Source organism: Vigna unguiculata, chromosome 8 (genome assembly GCF_037176805.1).
Source record: "Vigna unguiculata cultivar grain cowpea cultivar isolate G323 ecotype 2 chromosome 8, ASM3717680v1, whole genome shotgun sequence".
Classification (NCBI taxonomy): domain Eukaryota; kingdom Viridiplantae; phylum Streptophyta; class Magnoliopsida; order Fabales; family Fabaceae; genus Vigna; species Vigna unguiculata.
The window spans coordinates 1,139,617-1,158,505 of NC_140799.1; the positions used below are offsets into that span (position 1 = coordinate 1,139,617).

The following is an 18,889-nucleotide window of genomic DNA, read 5'->3' on the forward strand; positions in this document are numbered from 1 at the left end:
ATAAAAATTTTTCATGATCGTACATACTGTTGCCACCGAACATGGATTTTTATTAATTTATTGGATAACGAAGATATTATTGAATTAAAAAATAGAGACCAATCTTCTAAATTCCCGATATTCGTTAAAGATTAAATTTTTTAATATATATATATATATATATATATATATATATATATATATATATATATATATATATATGTATATTTTGGGTGAAGCTAGAGTGAAACTTCTTAGTAGATGTTTAAGGAAAGAAGGTTATCTAAGAAGCCAAGTTATAGAGTGATGAAAAGATTGGTTTTTGATTTAATTAAGCATGCAAAAGATTTAATTAATAGAAATAAATGATGTATATAAACGTAGACGTGTGGAAGTAAGAAACCAATTTGATTGATTATTTAATTATTTGATTAAAAATGGTTTTGTTTTGTTTATTCATTGGTTGGTGCAGCTGGTTGTTCCAAAGATAATTTGAAATTTATATGTCTTGGGATTGCCATTTGTCTGGGCTTCCCCAAACTGTGGATTCTTGTCTGTAATTTTGCTCTAAACCTCTCTTCTCTTCTCTCCTCTCTTGCTCTTCGCACTTCTTCCCCTTCTCTTTCTTCTTCAGGTATTTCTCTTTTCCTTTCTTTCTTTTCTCAGAAACACTGCACAACCACCACAATACTTCAAAACAGAGACTTCTATGATGATGCTCTTTACTGTTTATGCTTTATCATGGTAGATGCTACTTCTCCTGCCCATAAACTCTTGTTCTAACAAAAGGGGTGGTGGGGTTTTCACTTTTCATCATTAAAAGTATAAATTACTAGCTAAAAGCTACTGTGAAGTGCAAAAGTTTAAATTATGCTTCAAAGGTTTCGATTTTTCACTCATTATTGTCTTCTGTGGTTGATTGACCGCTGCACTGTTTCTCTTGCACCTTTCTTCTTTTCACTCCTCAATTTCACTTTTTTTTATTTTGTGTTCTGAACTTCACCTTGCTTCTTTGGTTTTCACTTTTAAGTTTTGAAGCAGCACCAGCACCACCGTAGGGTTTCAACTTTGAAGCCAATTATGCCTGTGGGATTTTGGTTTCACACCTCTTTTTCGATTTTGTTTGGTTTTCAGATTTGTTTTCATCGTTTTCTGCTACCTCGTACCTCCGTTTTTGACTTGCAACACGCAAAAACAAAACAACAAAAGTGAAAGAAGCTTGCTTTGGTCAATTTACTTAACAGGGTAAACAAAGCCTTTTTTTTCTTAATCTCTGGTAACGAAAGCATGCTTTCGGCCAAACCCCTTTTAATTCCTCATGTCGTTTGAAGTTTAAGCCAATGCTTTGTGGTTAGTGAACGGTTGAAGCTGCACTGTTATGCTACAGATATATGTATGCTATAGATAGTGATATAATGTGTCTCTGATTGGTTTTGCTTGTGATGTGATGCTTTTGCTTTATAACAACGTAATCTTTTCCTTTGATCATACGTGTCTTCTATTTTGTTAATCTTTCTATTCATTAACTTTTTCCTCTTTCTGGATTATTTTAATTCAATTTAGGTTCTGTATTGTGATGAGCTTTTGTTTTTTCAACATCATAATCGTTGGTTCAATCTTGTAGCAGAGGTAGCATTATATACTTCTTGAACCTAAGCCTCGAAGGAGATGTGTAGCTGACTCAGTTGTGAAGGGACCAGAAACAAGCACATCTGAATTTGAGTTATAAATTTTACGATGTATTCAAACCAAGCGTTTTCTTCAGGGTCCTATGCAGATATGTTGTCTGGGAATCCCCTTTTACCTCATAACTACAGTGAAACTGTTGGAGGACAAAATGAGTTGAAGTTCATGACATCCTTGAGGGACACCATGACTGTGCAATCTATTGATGGGCATTCAAATGCGCCCCCCACAGCTGATCAAGACTCTTTTTCCAATGCTGGAGATTCCCATTCTCATCTTGTTCCAAGAACAACACAATTGGGACTTGTGGACAGTGAGCAAAGTGTACAGAACCAAGGCCTGTCTCTTAGCCTTGGCTCAGTGATGCCTTCTATTGCATCAGTACCTACCTTTCCATATCAGTATCCCGGCGCAAGTTTCTCTTCACTAATGGCTTCTTCTGTTCCAAATTTAAAGGGCACTTCATCTATTAAAGATGATGAAGCCAGCCTACAAAGGGAATTGAGAAATGCTGAGTGCATGGCATCTTTAGCTTCTTCTGGCTTTCACAAAAGGGAGGGTTTGTTGTATACTCCACAACACCCCTCAATGTGCCTCAGTGAAGGCCAAAGCGATGGATCACTAGGCTTCTCCAGCAGTGTCTTGAACTCACAATACCTCAAGGCAGCACAGGAGCTGCTTGATGAAATAGTCAATGTTCGAAAGGCTTTGAAGCAAACTGGTTTAGAGAAGCAACAGAGTTTCCGTGATATTGGTTTAGATGGCTCCAAAGATTCTGATGGAAAATCCACCAGCCAATCAGGGCAGATATCTTCATGTCCCAATAGTTCTGCTGCAAACACTTCATGTGAGCTCTCACCTGCAGAACGACAGAATTTATTGGACAAGAAGACAAAACTTCTATCCATGTTGGACGAGGTAGGTATCTAGACTTTGTAGAATTGGATTACAGCTCTTCCCTCTTTTCTATTAAGTTGATATAAGTGCCTTGGTCTGTTACCAGTTCTTTTGTATTTCATATAGATTGTTTTCAAGTTTTTGTTACATATAAAAATATTTAGTGTATGTGTAGTAGTTCATTTTCAAGTGCAAAACATTTTATTTGGTATTATTTTTAAGAGAACTTTGGAAGGAAAAGGTATTGTTTTCCTGAAAACAATAATTGCGAAACATGCTTAAATAAACATTTTACCTAACAGCTTAAGCTTTTGTGCAAAGTTGTTTACTTAACAACCTGTACAACTTTCTAATTTTGTGTTATAGATTTAGAACACTCATTAGTAATAAATGGCTGTGAATTGGTCACAGAACAAAAGAGTTAAACGACTTTCTCTGTGGTAGATTTTTAGTTATCCCATTTAGTTAGTTTTATACATATTCTACATTAGTGATTGTTTGAATTGTGTATACTTAGATACTAAAAACGCAAATAGTGCTAGTGATTAGGAGCATGACAGTGTTAGCTTGTGACTTAACTCTTAATGTTTTGTTTTCTCTGGCAGGTTGATAAAAGATACAGACAGTACTGCCACCAGATGCAGATCGTGGTTTCATCTTTTGATATGGTTGCTGGTTGTGGAGCAGCTGAACCATACACCGCACTAGCCTTGCGCACGATATCACGTCACTTTCGGTGTTTACGCGATGCCATTAGTGGCCAAATTCAAGTGACTCAAAGGAGCCTTGGAGAACAAGAGGGAATACCTCGTCTACGCTATGTTGATCAGCAGCTTCGGCAGCAAAAGGCCCTTCAGCAACTTGGTGTAATGCGACAAGCTTGGAGGCCTCAGAGGGGACTTCCTGAAAACTCTGTTTCAATACTTCGAGCATGGCTCTTTGAGCATTTCCTTCATCCGTAACTCCCCCTATTCTGTACATAATTTATTTCTTGTTTTCTATATAGTATTTTGTCTAATATTTGTTTTCCAATTTTCATTTGGTTCCAGTTATCCAAAGGATTCAGAGAAAATTATGCTGGCTAGGCAAACTGGCTTAACAAGAAACCAGGTACAATAATTAATGTTTATCGAGTTGAAGAAGATTGTGTAAGTGCATGTTTGGGAATGATTACTTGTGTGGAATAATCACTCTTTTTCAAAGCTGATAGTAAACAGTAAACAGTGTTTGCACTAGCAATTTAAATAGAAATTAACATGTATGTAAGTTTGTTATATTTATATCAACTATCTTAAAATCAATACCACTATGATTCTTGAATTCTGATTAGTTGAAAATTTAAAATTTCTTACACAAGCAATGCTTGGATATTACACATAAGAAGTAGTTTTTTTTTTTTTTTAAATTGAGCTGAATCAAGCAAATTAATTTGGTTTTGATGGGGATCCGACCCAACTGTAAAATCAGTAACCCCTAAAAGTTTTAGTCTTTATTGTGTTTGCTAATCTTCATTTTGATTCATGTCAGGTGGCAAATTGGTTCATTAATGCAAGGGTGCGTCTTTGGAAGCCAATGGTTGAAGAAATGTACAAAGAAGAATTTGGAGATTCCGAGATGAGCAGCAATCTATTACCATCAGAGAGCCCACTGAAAGCTCCAAGAGATGATGTTCAATCTTCTGACAGCAAAAGGGAAGAGTCCCAGGAAAACTTAATAACAGTGGATGATAGTGTTATTCAGCATCATGGATTGAAGTTGGATCATGCCTCGGAGTTGGAAAGGGGTATCCAAAGTAGTGATCATGAAGAAAATGCCATGGATCCTAGAATTGGGAAACTGCAGGGTGACCAAAGATTCAACATCAATAACAGCAACAGTTCTTATTACGGGGAAGGCTGCATAATTGCTCCTACTACTGCCACATATGATTTGTCAGAGTTAGGTAACATTGGTGTAGGTGGACACGTGTCACTAGCATTGGAATTGAGGAACTGTGAAAGTGAAGGGTTTGGCGATGACATGCATAGAAGACGTAAGAAAACATTGGCTTCTTCCCCAGAGGCTGATCTGCTAGATTACCATTTCACAGAGCAAGGAAAGCAACAAAACAAGTTTGGCAATCCTCACCTATTACACGAATTTGTTGTGTGATGAAGGGTGAAGAGAACAATGGTAATGTGTACCACCAAAATAGTTAGATAGACAAAAAAGCCTATGTTGTTATTTTACTTGGTTGCTCATTCTTGTTGTCCACAGTTCATGAAAGTCATGTAAATCATGAACCGTACAAAAATACACACGTAGGTATGTGTAGATATTCTCTTGTAATATGGTGGTGAAGGGATGATTGGTTGTATCAAAGAATGCAGGCAATTTTGTAAGGACAAGGAACGTATCTTGTGCATCATGCGTGATGAATAAGGAATCTTGTGAAGAGCGGAAAAGGGGTACCCATCTGAATGCATTGACTCTTGTGCTCTCTCGTCATTGAAGTTTGTGTCTTTCATGAATCACTATGCTTCATAAACCATAACTTCTTCATGTAAAAGGAGTACAATCATATTGATTACTTTTGTTAATACTATTTGCCTTTGGGTTTATTGGTGTTGAATTGAATGCAAGTTTTACATCCTCCATGCATAACGTATTAACTAAACATTGAATATTGAATCAGTTAATCTAGTATATGAAGTTGTACAACGATACAGTTGAAAACAATAGGTGTTTGATTGTGTAGAAATGAAAGTAAGAGAACAAAGTAAAAGGTGTTTGATTAAAGTAAAGAGAAGAAGAATTATATTGTGCATTGCATCCATTATTATCGATGAAGTTTCAGAGTGACAGATTGGCAATCCTGTGCAGAAGGAAGGCAACTTTTGCACTGCTTTATGCATGGCACAGAGATCAAATGAACACAGCAAAGCAACCACAGATTTTCTCTGTTCGAGTCTACTTTATTTCAGGCTTGAAAAGCTGGAAGGTTGAAGCTTTCGCTTGTTGTTATATGGTCAGGGGAAGTTTGGGACCACCATGTTGTTTTTCTGTCATATTCTACGTAGCCAATTTTCTTGGCTTCCAAGATAGGGCAGAACAGAGAACACTGCCTCAGAGTCATAGGTCTGAAATGTAGCTGAGACAGATAGGCTCCTATTGCTATCTTAGAATTATTTATGGCATGTCAGCATCTACTCAATTACTGCCCTAAAAGTTAACCCTACAAAAACTCCCCCATTATTACCCTAACTCCTCAACAAAAAATAATTAACCAATCACCAATTACAAAGGGTTAGTTCTTCATCACACCACAATCATGAATATTGTGTTGGCCAGTGGTTTTATATGTAAAAATTGTATTTTTTTTTGACATATCTGACATAGTTACTGGTGTCAGGGGTCCTGCACTTTGCAGCAGCTACCTTGGCATTCATTTGTTTTCTTATGAAAGAAAACTTGGCTTTATTTGTGTGGTAAAAATTCTCAGTTCATAAAATACTGTCTTTTAAGATGGCTTCTTGTTGCATTCATAACTGTTCAAAGCTTTTGGTAAAAATGTCAAAATGAATTCAAATCTATAAGGGAATCCAATTCACCATAGTTTCAGTGAGATTGGATTGAAAAAAGTTTAATTTTTTTTCGTGTGGATTTTGTAAGTTATTTTTTATTTTTATCTGTTGACAGTACTAATTGTTAAGAAGCTATTTATTGGACAAAAAAAAGGTCCCTTAATTAAAGCATTATGCTTTCTTTATACCAAAGCAAACTCCAGAGAATGAAGGACATGTTGATTTTGTGTGTTAAAATGGGTTTAATTGTCAAAATGTATGAACTGACAAAACTAATTGAATAATTATTATACTCTACAGTTGGAGCAGTTCAATTTGATGGAGTGATCCAATTAATTTGATATTTATGAGTTGCATTAATACTTATTGAGAGCAGGGATTTAAATTCTTTTAATAATATATGATAAATAATTATGAATGAATATAATTATCAGTTAAATATGTTTTTTTTTCTCTTTAAATAATTATGTTTTTCTTTAAATTAAATTATAAAATATTTCATCTTTTACTTTATATAAGTCATATAAAACATTCTAACAACTGTGAATGTTATATTGTAGTCTATTATAAAATTTTATTTGTTATGACAAATATTTCATGCCGGAAATGATATTTTAGATGATTTTTATAAAATGGATGAATTGAATATTTTAATTTAATTTAAAATGAAGAATAGCTTTTATAATAATTTAAGAATAAAAGATATATTCAAACCTATAATTACCGTACTTTTAGTACTAATATGCATAATATGCAACTTTTGACGTGCATTTAGTATTAATATGTAACTTTTGATAGAATGAGTGTCAAATTTATAAGATATTGCAAATGAAAATGGTGAGCATTAAAATTTTACTTTGATAAGTGTCACAAATTTAAATCTTATTGTAAAATTTTTATGTAAAATATGAATGAAAAGTTATCATTTTGTAAAAATGTATGGATATTTGAACTACATAAAATTTTGACAATGATTCAATTTTCTGCGTGATACATTTTCAGTGTGTGTTTATTTTATATATATAGATAAGATTTTTAACCATGGTATTAAAGTCGTGGTTATAGAAAAATGTAATTAGGTAGTATTTCTTAGAAAAAAAAATAATGCTATTTTGTTTTTTTATATACTAATAATTAAGTTTATAAAATAAAAAATTGCAGTTTGATAAATAAGTATAATATAATACTTTAAAAATATATTACTTAATTACAAAACATTGAAATGTACAATAAGTTTTATAAATAAAATGTATGCATATTATAAATATTTACATTTCAAAACAATATGTTAATTTCTTAACCAACTTACACACAAAAGAAAAGAAAAGAAAAACTCAATTGATGTCCTTCACAGCAACTATACATCAAAGTTGTTAACAAATCAACTTTGCTTGAAGATGGAGGCATGTGCTAAATATGTTAACTAGAGATTAAAAAAAGGAATATGAAAAAAAAATGAGAATTAAACTTTACTATTTATATTTTAACCAACAACATGACCACTAAAAAACTAATTAAAGTCTCTCTCTACATACACACACACACACACATATATATATATATATATATATATATATATATTATTTGAATTTTTTTTTTTAAGTTTAAGGAGTTTCTTTTCTCTCTTTTATGCTTCCAAAATAGTATTATTTAATGAAAACTTTTTATGAAGGTTTTTGATTCGTTATATTTTTCAAAGTTGAATTGTCTTTATAAATATACTCTAAGATAAGAAAAACTAACAAAACATAACCACACACTATTAGTGTAAACAATACTTTAAAAAGTGAACATGTCATATTATATATATATATATATATATATATATATATATATATATATTTTTTTTTTTTTTTTTTATTTTTTTTCTTAGTTACTAATAACTTTTTAAGAGTGATAATTTATATTGCTTGTGAAATATGTGATGTAATAAAAGTGGAAATTTCATTTTGAAGTCATGATTTTAATTGAGCATATGTGTTAATTGAAATGTTGAAACTTAGTTTTAATTTGATTTGAAAATTATGTGGTTAATTTCAAGTTGAAAATAGAATTTTGTATGTTAATTTTTATACATAATGACCAAGAGTATGAATTATACAAATTTTCCTTCTGAGAAATAGAAAAAATGTATATTGACATGAAATTTGCTTATTAAAATATATTAACCCACAAAAATTGAGGGACAAAAAGTTTTTTTTTAAAGTCTGCTCAACAAAACTTAAAGAAAAAAAATCAATTTAGTTTAATTATTTTGTCCTATAATATAAAAGAATTAAGTTTTTGAACTATTTTAACATTTACATGTTATATTTTATTATTTTAGTTGTTTTGTTTAGTGAAAACTAATAATTATATATGGATTGATATAACGTAATACCTTTGTTAAGGTGGGGTTAAGATTCAACAAGAATTAATAACAAATTAGATATGCATATGTGTAAATTAAATTAGAAAAGCATTTTGATGAAATATACTTTGATATATGATAATGACAAATCTTTAAAGTGAACAAAGTCTTTTAGAAATAGCATTTGTAACGACTCTAGTCGATATTTTGTAAGATGTAAATTTATGTGAAATTCAACCTCACAAAATTAATTTATAGTGTGAGATTTATTTATCACTTTTATATATTTATATATTATTACTTGACTATATTTATAGTAGATATTTAACAGTCCGTCGGTAATTTTTGACGGCTCCTTTCGACAAATACTTCTGTCGGTAATTACAGACGGATCTACGACATTCGTCGATAAAATTTACCAACAAAGGTTTTGACTGACAGATATTTGATCGTCGGTGATCCGTCGGTAAATACAAAATATCAACGGATTTTTATCTTTATCAACGAATTATTGTCGTTTGTATTTAACGTTTTTCATTGTAGTGGGATAAACACAATAAACATATAATTAAGTGTTGATGTGTAAACATTAGTATATGAATAAACCATTAGGGTGGTATGAAACATTTAAAGAAAGGAAAAAAAAGCCCTTAACAATTTGGTTGTTGACTTGTATTGATATATTATGCTTGCTAGATACATGGTGGTGAAAGATGAAATATAACTGTGTTTTGGATCCAGCTAGCTACATAATAACTAACAAATCATATACTAATAACTTAGGCACTCACAAAAGTCGTTTATAATAATACCACTCGACCTAATATAATTAATTAATAATAGTTACACATTAATAAGAGATGACGTGCACTGAATTAGTGGATTGTGGTTAGATTTAGAACACATCAAACATACACGTCCATGCCTGATTTGGTGACTTTGACCTACTTATTATTCTACTCATACCCAATCCACCCAACCCTTATATCCTTTCATTTTTTTCATTTTTCATTTTTCATTCATCACAACAACAACAACAACTAATCTTCTTCTTCTCTCTCTATGTTCATCCTAACACAACAACACAAAGATTGTGCATGATTTGTGACTTAAGTTATGTGAGGAAGGCTTAAGAGGGAAATAGGTTACAACAATACATTATATTGCATTACATTTCAGGTCCACCAACTGGTGGTTAGCCTTTGAACACTTCCAAGCAATAATATAATCAACCAGTCAACCACCCTCTCAAATCTTTTATTCTATTCTATGCTTCAATTTCATTCTTCTATTCTATTTACATTCCTATTTTCTATCTTTTACCTTCTATTCCACTACAACATTTGTTTAACATCTTCCTTTGCCACACGTGCTGCCACACGTGCTATACGTAGTAATCCTCACTCATGGTTTTTGCTAGCTATCTATTTTTTTCTTCATGTAAGTAAAGAAAAAAATCAAACTTTTCAAAAGGGGTTTAGTTTAAAGTGTTGTTGTGAATTCATTTGTGCGGTTTTCAAGAGTATCTTGAAAAGTTGTGAGAATGAATTGTTCTTTGACAACCATAAAAAAACATTTTAGTATGAGAATTGGTATAATATTTTTATCACAAGTTATGTATATACATGTAAAACGACAAACAAATGTGTTGGGGAGATTGGTTTTCAATAGAGCATGCAGCAGAAAGTTTAATTAATTGAAATAAATGATGTATATAAGACGTAGACGTGTGAAAGTAAGAAACCAATTTGTTTGATTCTTTATTTGTTTGATAAAAAATGGTTTTGTTATTCATTGGTTGGTGCAGCTGGTGGTTCCAAAGATAATTTGAAATTTATATGTCTTGGGATTGCCATTTGTCTGGGCTTCCCCAAACTGTGGATTCTTGTCTGTAATTTTGCTCTAAACCTCTCTTCTCTTCTTCTCTCCTCTCTTGTTCTTCCCACTTCACCCTGCTCCTCCCCTTCTCTTTCTCCTTCAGGTATTTCTCTTTTCCTCTTCTTTCTTTTCTCAGAAACACTGCACAACCACCACAATACTTCAAAACAGAGACTTCAGATCACTATGATGATGCTCTTTACTGTTTATGCTTTATCATGGTAGATGCTACTTCTCCTGCCCATAAACTCTTGTTCTAACAAAAGGGGTGGTGGGGTTTTCACTTTTCATCATTAAAAGTATAAATTACTAGCTAAAAGCTACTGTGAAGTGCAAAAGTTTAAATTATGCTTCAAAGGTTTCGATTTTTCACTCATTATTGTCTTCTGTGGTTGATTGACCGCTGCACTGTTTCTCTTGCACCTTTCTTCTTTTCACTCCTCAATTTCACTTTTTTTTATTTTGTGTTCTGAACTTCACCTTGCTTCTTTGGTTTTCACTTTTAAGTTTTGAAGCAGCACCAGCACCACCGTAGGGTTTCAACTTTGAAGCCAATTATGCCTGTGGGATTTTGGTTTCACACCTCTTTTTCGATTTTGTTTGGTTTTCAGATTTGTTTTCATCGTTTTCTGCTACCTCGTACCTCCGTTTTTGACTTGCAACACGCAAAAACAAAACAACAAAAGTGAAAGAAGCTTGCTTTGGTCAATTTACTTAACAGGGTAAACAAAGCCTTTTTTTTCTTAATCTCTGGTAACGAAAGCATGCTTTCGGCCAAACCCCTTTTAATTCCTCATGTCGTTTGAAGTTTAAGCCAATGCTTTGTGGTTAGTGAACGGTTGAAGCTGCACTGTTATGCTACAGATATATGTATGCTATAGATAGTGATATAATGTGTCTCTGATTGGTTTTGCTTGTGATGTGATGCTTTTGCTTTATAACAACGTAATCTTTTCCTTTGATCATACGTGTCTTCTATTTTGTTAATCTTTCTATTCATTAACTTTTTCCTCTTTCTGGATTATTTTAATTCAATTTAGGTTCTGTATTGTGATGAGCTTTTGTTTTTTCAACATCATAATCGTTGGTTCAATCTTGTAGCAGAGGTAGCATTATATACTTCTTGAACCTAAGCCTCGAAGGAGATGTGTAGCTGACTCAGTTGTGAAGGGACCAGAAACAAGCACATCTGAATTTGAGTTATAAATTTTACGATGTATTCAAACCAAGCGTTTTCTTCAGGGTCCTATGCAGATATGTTGTCTGGGAATCCTCTTTTACCCCATAACTACAGTGAAAATGTTGGAGGACAAAGTGAGTTCAAGTTCATGACATCAATGAGGGACACCATGACTGTGCAATCTATTGATGGGCATTCAAATGCGGCCCCTACAACTGGTCAAGACTCTTTTTCCAATGCTGGAGATTCCCATTCTCATCTTGTTCCAAGAACAACACAAATTGGACTTGTGGACAGTGAGCAAAATGTACAGAGCCAAGGCTTGTCTCTTAGCCTTGGCTCAGTGATGCCTTCTATTGCATCAGTCCCTACCTTTCCATATCAGTATCCTGGCGCAGGTTTCTCTTCACTAATGGCTTCTTCTGTTCCAAATTTAAAGGGAACTTCATCTCTCAAAGATGATGAAGAATTGAGAAATGCCGAGTGCATGGCATCTTTAGCTTCTTCTGGCTTTCACAAAAGGGAGGGTTTGTTGTATACTCCACAACACCCCTCAATGTGCCTCAGTGAAGGCCAAAGCGATGGATCACTAGGCTTCTCCAGCAGTGTCTTGAACTCACAATACCTCAAGGCAGCACAGGAGCTGCTTGATGAAATAGTCAATGTTCGAAAGGCTTTGAAGCAAACTGGTTTAGAGAAGCAACAGAGTTTCCGTGATATTGGTTTAGATGGCTCCAAAGATTCTGATGGAAAATCCACCAGCCAATCAGGGCAGATATCTTCATGTCCCAATAGTTCTGCTGCAAACTCCTCATGTGAACTCTCACCGGCAGAACGACAGAATTTGTTGGACAAAAAGACAAAACTTTTGGCCATGTTGGATGAGGTAAGCCTCTAGACTTTGTAGCATTGAATTACAGTTCTTTCTTCTTTTCTATTCTGTTGATATAACGGCCCTGGTCTGTCCCCAGATCTTTGTATTTCATATAGTTGGTTTTTAAGATTGTGATACATATAAAAATGTTTAGTATATGTGTAGTGGTTTATTATCTAGCAAAAAGTTTTATTTTTTTTCATATGTTTTGTGAGAGAACATTAGGAGAACAACAATTTGGTTTGCCCAAAATAATCCTTTGAAAACACGTTCCAAATGAACGTTTTACCTAACAACTTAAGCTTTCGTGTAAAGTTATTAACTCAACAACCACTACAACTTTCTAATTTTGTATGTTATTGTTTTTCCTAGAAAAGTGTATGTATTGAAAGTGCTATGCATAGATTTATAACACTTAGTAATAAGTAGCAGGGAATTGGTTACAGAATAAAAGAGTAAACGACTTTCTCTGCTATTGATTTGAAGTTATGCAATTTAGTGAGTTTTAATACATATGATGCATTAGTGATTGATTGAATCGTGTATACTTAGATACTAAAGACACAACTAGTGTGAATGATCATGGCTACGACAGTGTTAGCTTGTGACTTAACTCTTTATGTTTTGTTTTCTCTGGCAGGTTGATAAAAGATACAGACAGTACTGCCACCAGATGCAGATCGTGGTTTCATCTTTTGATATGGTTGCTGGCTGTGGAGCAGCTGAACCATACACTGCATTAGCCTTGAGTACAATATCACGGCACTTTCGGTGTTTACGTGATGCCATTAGTGGTCAAATTCAAGTGACTCAAAGGAGCCTTGGAGAACAAGAAGGAATACCTCGTCTCCGCTATGTTGATCAGCAGCTTCGGCAGCAAAAGGCGCTTCAGCAACTCGGTGTAATGCGACAAGCTTGGAGGCCTCAGAGGGGACTTCCTGAAACCTCTGTTTCAATTCTTCGAGCATGGCTCTTTGAGCATTTCCTTCATCCGTAACTCCCCCTATTCTGTACATAATTTTTTTCCTGTTTCCTATATAGTATTTTGTCTAATAATTGTTTTCCAATTTTCATTCGGTTCCAGTTATCCAAAGGATTCAGAGAAAATTATGCTGGCTAGGCAAACTGGCTTAACAAGAAACCAGGTACGATAGTTAATGTTTTTTAAGTTGCAGAAGATTCTATAAGTGCTTGTTTGGGAATGATTACTTGTGTGGAATAGTCACTTTTTTACCAATCTCTCTTTCAAACAAATTAAATGTCTACATGTATTCCCTGAAAATTTGGTTTTGATGGGTTTCCAGCCGTAAAAATCAGTGACCCCTTTGTGTAACGTTTGCTAGTCTCTACTTGATTCATGTCAGGTGGCAAATTGGTTCATTAATGCAAGGGTGCGGCTTTGGAAGCCAATGGTTGAAGAAATCTATAAGGAAGAATTTGGCGATTCTGAGATGTGCAGCAATATATTATCATCAGAGAACACACTGAAAGCTCCAAGAGATGATGTTCAATCTTCTGACAGTAAAAGGGAAGAGTCCCAGGACAACTTAATAACAGTTGATGATAGTGATATTCAGCATCATGGGTTGAAGTTGGATCATGCCTCAGAGTTGAACAGAGGGATCCGAGGTAGTGATCATGGAGAAAATGCCATGGATCCTAGAATTGGGAAACTGCAGGGTGACCAAAGGTTCAACATTAACAACAGCAACAGTTCTTATTATGGGGAAGGCTGCATAATTGCTCCTACTCCTGCCACATACGATTTATCTGAGCTAGGTAACATTGGTGTTGGTGGACAGGTGTCACTGGCATTGGAATTGAGGAACTGTGAGAGTGAAGGGTTTGGCTTGTCCAATGATGACATGCATAGAAGACGTAAGAAAACATTGGCCTCTTCCCCAGAGGCTGATCTGCTAGATTACCATTTCACAGACCAAGAAAAGCAACAAAACAAGTTTGGCAATCCTCACCTATTGCACGAGTTTGTTGTGTGATGAAGGATGAAGGAAACAATGGAAGTGGTGTGTACCACCAGAATAGATAGATAAACAAAAGGGCCTGTGTTGTTGCTTTATTGACTTCGTTATTCATTCTTGTTGTCAACATTTCATAAAAAGCCATGTAAATCATGAACAGTAGTACAAAATATACACGTAGGGTATGTGTAGATATTCTCTTGTAACATGATGGTGAAGATTGGTTGTATCAATTTTGTGCATCATGCATGATGAAATAAAGAACCTTGTGAACAATGTAAAAGGGGTACCTACCTACCCATCTGAATGCATGGACTCTTGTGCAATCTTATTATTAAAGTTTATGTCTTTCATGAACTTGTGATAGTTGAAGACAGTTTTGGTAAGAGAATTTGCCCATTTTATCTTCAATTAATCTCTTAAAAAGAAAAAGGTTTTTTATCTTCAATTAAATGTTTTCTTTTGTGGTAAAGAGAACATTTGGTATACAGTACTGTATCCGTTATTGTTTATGAAAGGTGAGAGTCACAGATTAGGTAACCTAGAACCGGGAGAATGCAGAAGGAGGAGCCAAAATTTTGGTGTGGTTTATGCAGGGCACAGAGTTCAAATGAACAACACAGCAAAGCAAGCAGAGATTTTTGTGTGTTCCAATCTACCTTTTTTCAGACTTGAAAAGCTGAAAGGTTGAAGCTTTTGGTTGTTGTGTTATTGTCAGGGAGGTTGGGGACCAAGTTGTTTTTATGTCATGTTCTACGTAGCCGATTTTCTTGGCTTCCATGATAGGGCAGAACAGAGAGCACTGCCTCAGAATCATAGGTCTGAGATGTAGCTGAGAAATGTAGCCTCCTATGCTATTGCTATCTTAGAATTATTTATGGCTACTCAGTATCCTAACCTAAGACTTCCCTATTAACCTCATATGTGTACAAAAGTAATTCACCAATCAACAAGGACAAGAGGGTGACATTTTATACCCACATGGTTTTGCAAAACCCTAAAGTAAAAATAACATAATATTTTATTATACTTTAAATAGTTATTTCACTTTATTTTTAAACAAATTACTTTATATTTTAATAATAAAATTTTATAAGAAAACGTTTTTATTTACATTTAACTTTTTACTGCTTAAAAAATTAATATAAATATTAAAACATTATATTTTTTGTGTTAAAATTAAAGTATGTTCTATAAGAGTTCATTGTGTGACTTTACTCTTTCGCATCCATTTACTTTAGTAAGATTTTTTTGGTATGAAATTTTCTTATAAGAAAACTCTTTATAGTAGCTGATTATGACTAAAAGTATTTATTTAATGTGGATTTCGTATGGAAGAGAGTTATTTACTTACTCTTCATCTAAGTCTTTTATTCACTGTTAAATTTTATTTAGTTTTAAATTAAAAATTCAGATCATGCAATAAATAATTGATAGAAACGTGTGAGTAATTAATAATATAATGTAATTTAATATTTTCTCGTACCTTTTCGTCATAATTAGGATGATAAAGTGGATTACGGTTCTCGAGTTCTAACACATCAGTCCGTTCAAACGGATGGATCGGTTTAACATATAAATATAATTGTAATTTTAATTTATCTAATTAGGAACATTAATTAATAAATTAAAAATTTTAAAAAAAAATATGACTGAATATTTTTAAATATTTTTATTATATATATTAGTGAAAATACATGCTACTTATATTTACTTTTTCTAATTATTTATTTATTTATTTTGAAAGTAACTTTTTATTAAAGATATTTATTTTAGTTTTAAGATGATTAATTTAAAACAAAAATTAAATGAATAAAACACTTAAATATAACAAAAAGGTTACTTAAAAAGTAAAAATGATAAGTCAATTATTTTAATTTAAAAGACATATATTTATTAAAGGGTAAAATTAAAATAGAAATGGGACACAAAAATAAGAAATTTCTTTTATATATAGATATATATAAATAAATTAAAAAAAACTAAAAACACTAAAAAAATGGCATACTAACTCGCTAGTCCATCTAGGCTAGGTTATAAATTTTGTCTCATTTCTAATAGTCAGCTAAGCTAACCCTATCTATTTTTTATGGATTAATGACGGACCGGACTAAAACATGTCAAACTGATTTGTTTTGTCACTCCTAGTTTAATATATAAATGGAAACAAAAAATATAAGTAAATACTTCTCACACTTCTTATTAATATATTGCAAATTTTCATCTTCTATGGTGTATTTTAGTTTTCTTGTTAGCATAAAAGTTATTCCTGATTTTGTAGCTTTTGTTGCTATAAACCTACAAGTTGTGAAATGATAAATATTTTTCTTAAAGAAGTCATGTCTACTACTCTAACAATTTCTTTTGAAAATGTTGTCACTGGATTTTTAAAACATTAATGGAAAATTTAGTATTGAACAATGCGTTAGGATGAAGTTTGAGTATAAAAATAGTGAATAGTTGCATTGTACATGTTTAGTATGACAAAAATATGCATCTTATAACACTAGTGAATAATAAACCTTTAACGTGAGTCCAATAAACAACTAACGTAAAAAAAATATCCTCCTGTTCTAAAAAATATTAACACACGGGTATTAAAATACAGGAAAAACATCTTCAACACTAAAAAAGTAAAAGAAAAATGCATGATGGAGAAGAAGAAGCAAATAAGGAGTAAAAAATAAAATAAAATAACACCATAAAAAATAACAGAGAAATTCGAACATGACATTTAAAAAATACTAACACACAGACAAACCATATTGAACAGCAAAAAAACTAAAAAATAGAATCTTTCACGAAGAAGAAGAAGATACACAAAGAAGAAGGATGCATGAAGAAGAAGAATAACGAAGTATAAAAAATTCAAACTTTTGTGAAAAAGAAAAAGGATGTCCAAAGAACAATAACCACAAATAGCCTTGTTGAGGCAATCAATGTTCAAAATAACTTGGCTTGAAGAAAAAGAATACTAATTTTCTGTCAGCCAACGTCAATCACCTATTAATAAAAAATGTTAACACGCGTCAAAACACAACAATATCAAAAAGAACAAAAGCCCTTCATTTTGGATACATGTCAACAAATTGCAATGTCCACTTGAATAACTTCATTAGGATATGATTATCTTAGATATATAGTAGATTATACAAGTTAGTTTTCTATCTGTAGTTTTTTTTTTTCTCTGTTATATTCTTTGTGTGCATATACAATTACATGTTTAAAGATTGATTGTTTGGTGATAACTAAAATTGGATTTTTTAATCAAGTCAGTACAAAAAATGGGTAATTTTCGGGTGTAGGGACCCAGCGCCTACTAAAAACCACTTCACTTTTACTCGTTTCTTCGCTAAGTCTCCTCTCTTCTTGATATGCGATAACTTCCTCACCAAGAAAGCTTTCTTCTCTCTTGATCGGTTGAACAGACGATCGGGGTACCTGTCTAAAAGGTTCCGATGCTTAAGTCAGTTGATGGACTGATCGGTGTATAAGTATAGCTGTTGTAATAAATGCGAATTAAAGATCCTCACCAACCTACCTTTGGACCCTATTTATAGTTTCCGGTGTGGGCCTATAATTAGGGTTCCTTAATCACGGCCCAATGATCCTTTAATCAAGATTACTGACTTGTTTAATGTTAATTAACCAAGCTGACTTGCTCAGTTTGGCCGATCGACCGATGACCGCTTGACTAGGTGGGTTATCTTCTCTGACTTTAATAATCTTAAGTGAATATTTAATCCATGTGGCCGATCGCATATGTAAGACACTACGCGAATCACCTATGAGGCTGATCGACCGATGGATCTCCATGGGTTGATGCGTGATCAACCTGGGGACCGATCAACCGATGGTCTTTTACGAGGTAATGCGTGGTTCGTCTGTAGGACTGATCGACCGATGGTCCCTTACGAGGGTACGCGTGCTTCATCTGGGGGACCGATCGACCGATGGTCCCCTGTGGTTCATCTGTGGGGCCGTTCGACCGATGGTCCCCTATGGTTCATCTGTGGGGCCGTTCGACCGATGGTCATGTTTCATAGGCAAGTCCTCCCAGCCTTGTTCGATGGACCGAAGGACTGTGCGTTGCCGATGGTCCGATGGGAGTATCACTATTTCATCCCATATACCAAGTAAAAATTCGTTTATATTTTGAATGATTTTGTAATTTTTGTGGCATCTTTATCCTATTGGGATGGGTATACCCATATATGTTTTTTTATTATTCTAAATATTAATTAAATATTTTTTAAAAATATAAAAATCAAATAAAAGGAAACGTAATATTATACAATATTATACGTTAAAATGGTGTACATTTTCTTTTCTTTAATGTCAAATATCAAAAAAAAAAAATACAATCGTATAAATATCAAATAACATCTAATAACAATGTGATAAAGGTCAAATAAATAATAATCAATGTTTAAGAAATAAGGTAGAATCCATAAATCAAAGAAATATGAATATAAGTGTTTTAGATTATAATAAATCATAAGT

At 33.1% G+C, this 18,889-nt stretch overlaps 2 protein-coding genes across 11 annotated transcripts; both read left to right on the forward strand.

Annotated features, from left to right (window-relative positions):
* The first annotated feature begins 383 nt into the window (after nt 1–383).
* On the forward strand, nt 384–5,162 carry LOC146884020 (BEL1-like homeodomain protein 7). 5 transcript variants are annotated; one of them, XM_085665761.1, is made up of 6 exons: nt 463–613; nt 1,114–1,224; nt 1,604–2,583; nt 3,168–3,520; nt 3,612–3,672; nt 4,090–5,162. In XM_085665761.1, the coding sequence occupies exons 3-6, from the start codon at nt 1,717–1,719 to the stop codon at nt 4,711–4,713; spliced, it is 1,905 nt and encodes a 634-aa protein (XP_085521887.1). In that variant the 5' UTR covers nt 463–613; nt 1,114–1,224; nt 1,604–1,716; the 3' UTR covers nt 4,714–5,162. The 5 variants fall into 5 exon arrangements, with proteins under 5 accessions (XP_027940448.1, XP_085521886.1, XP_085521888.1 ...); XM_085665763.1 differs by having other exon boundaries at nt 1,607–2,583; XM_028084647.2 differs by lacking the exon at nt 1,114–1,224 and having other exon boundaries at nt 384–613.
* Nucleotides 5,163–10,216: 5,054 nt separating this feature from the next.
* LOC114194440 (BEL1-like homeodomain protein 3) lies at nt 10,217–14,725 on the forward strand. Of its 6 annotated transcripts, none has more exons than XM_028084651.2 (6): nt 10,248–10,456; nt 10,965–11,075; nt 11,455–12,419; nt 13,048–13,400; nt 13,492–13,552; nt 13,772–14,725. In XM_028084651.2, the coding sequence occupies exons 3-6, from the start codon at nt 11,568–11,570 to the stop codon at nt 14,402–14,404; spliced, it is 1,899 nt and encodes a 632-aa protein (XP_027940452.1). In that variant the 5' UTR covers nt 10,248–10,456; nt 10,965–11,075; nt 11,455–11,567; the 3' UTR covers nt 14,405–14,725. The 6 variants fall into 6 exon arrangements, with proteins under 6 accessions (XP_027940451.1, XP_027940450.1, XP_027940452.1 ...); XM_028084652.2 differs by having other exon boundaries at nt 11,458–12,419; XM_028084650.2 differs by lacking the exon at nt 10,965–11,075 and having other exon boundaries at nt 10,217–10,456; nt 11,458–12,419.
* The last annotated feature ends 4,164 nt before the right edge of the window (nt 14,726–18,889 follow it).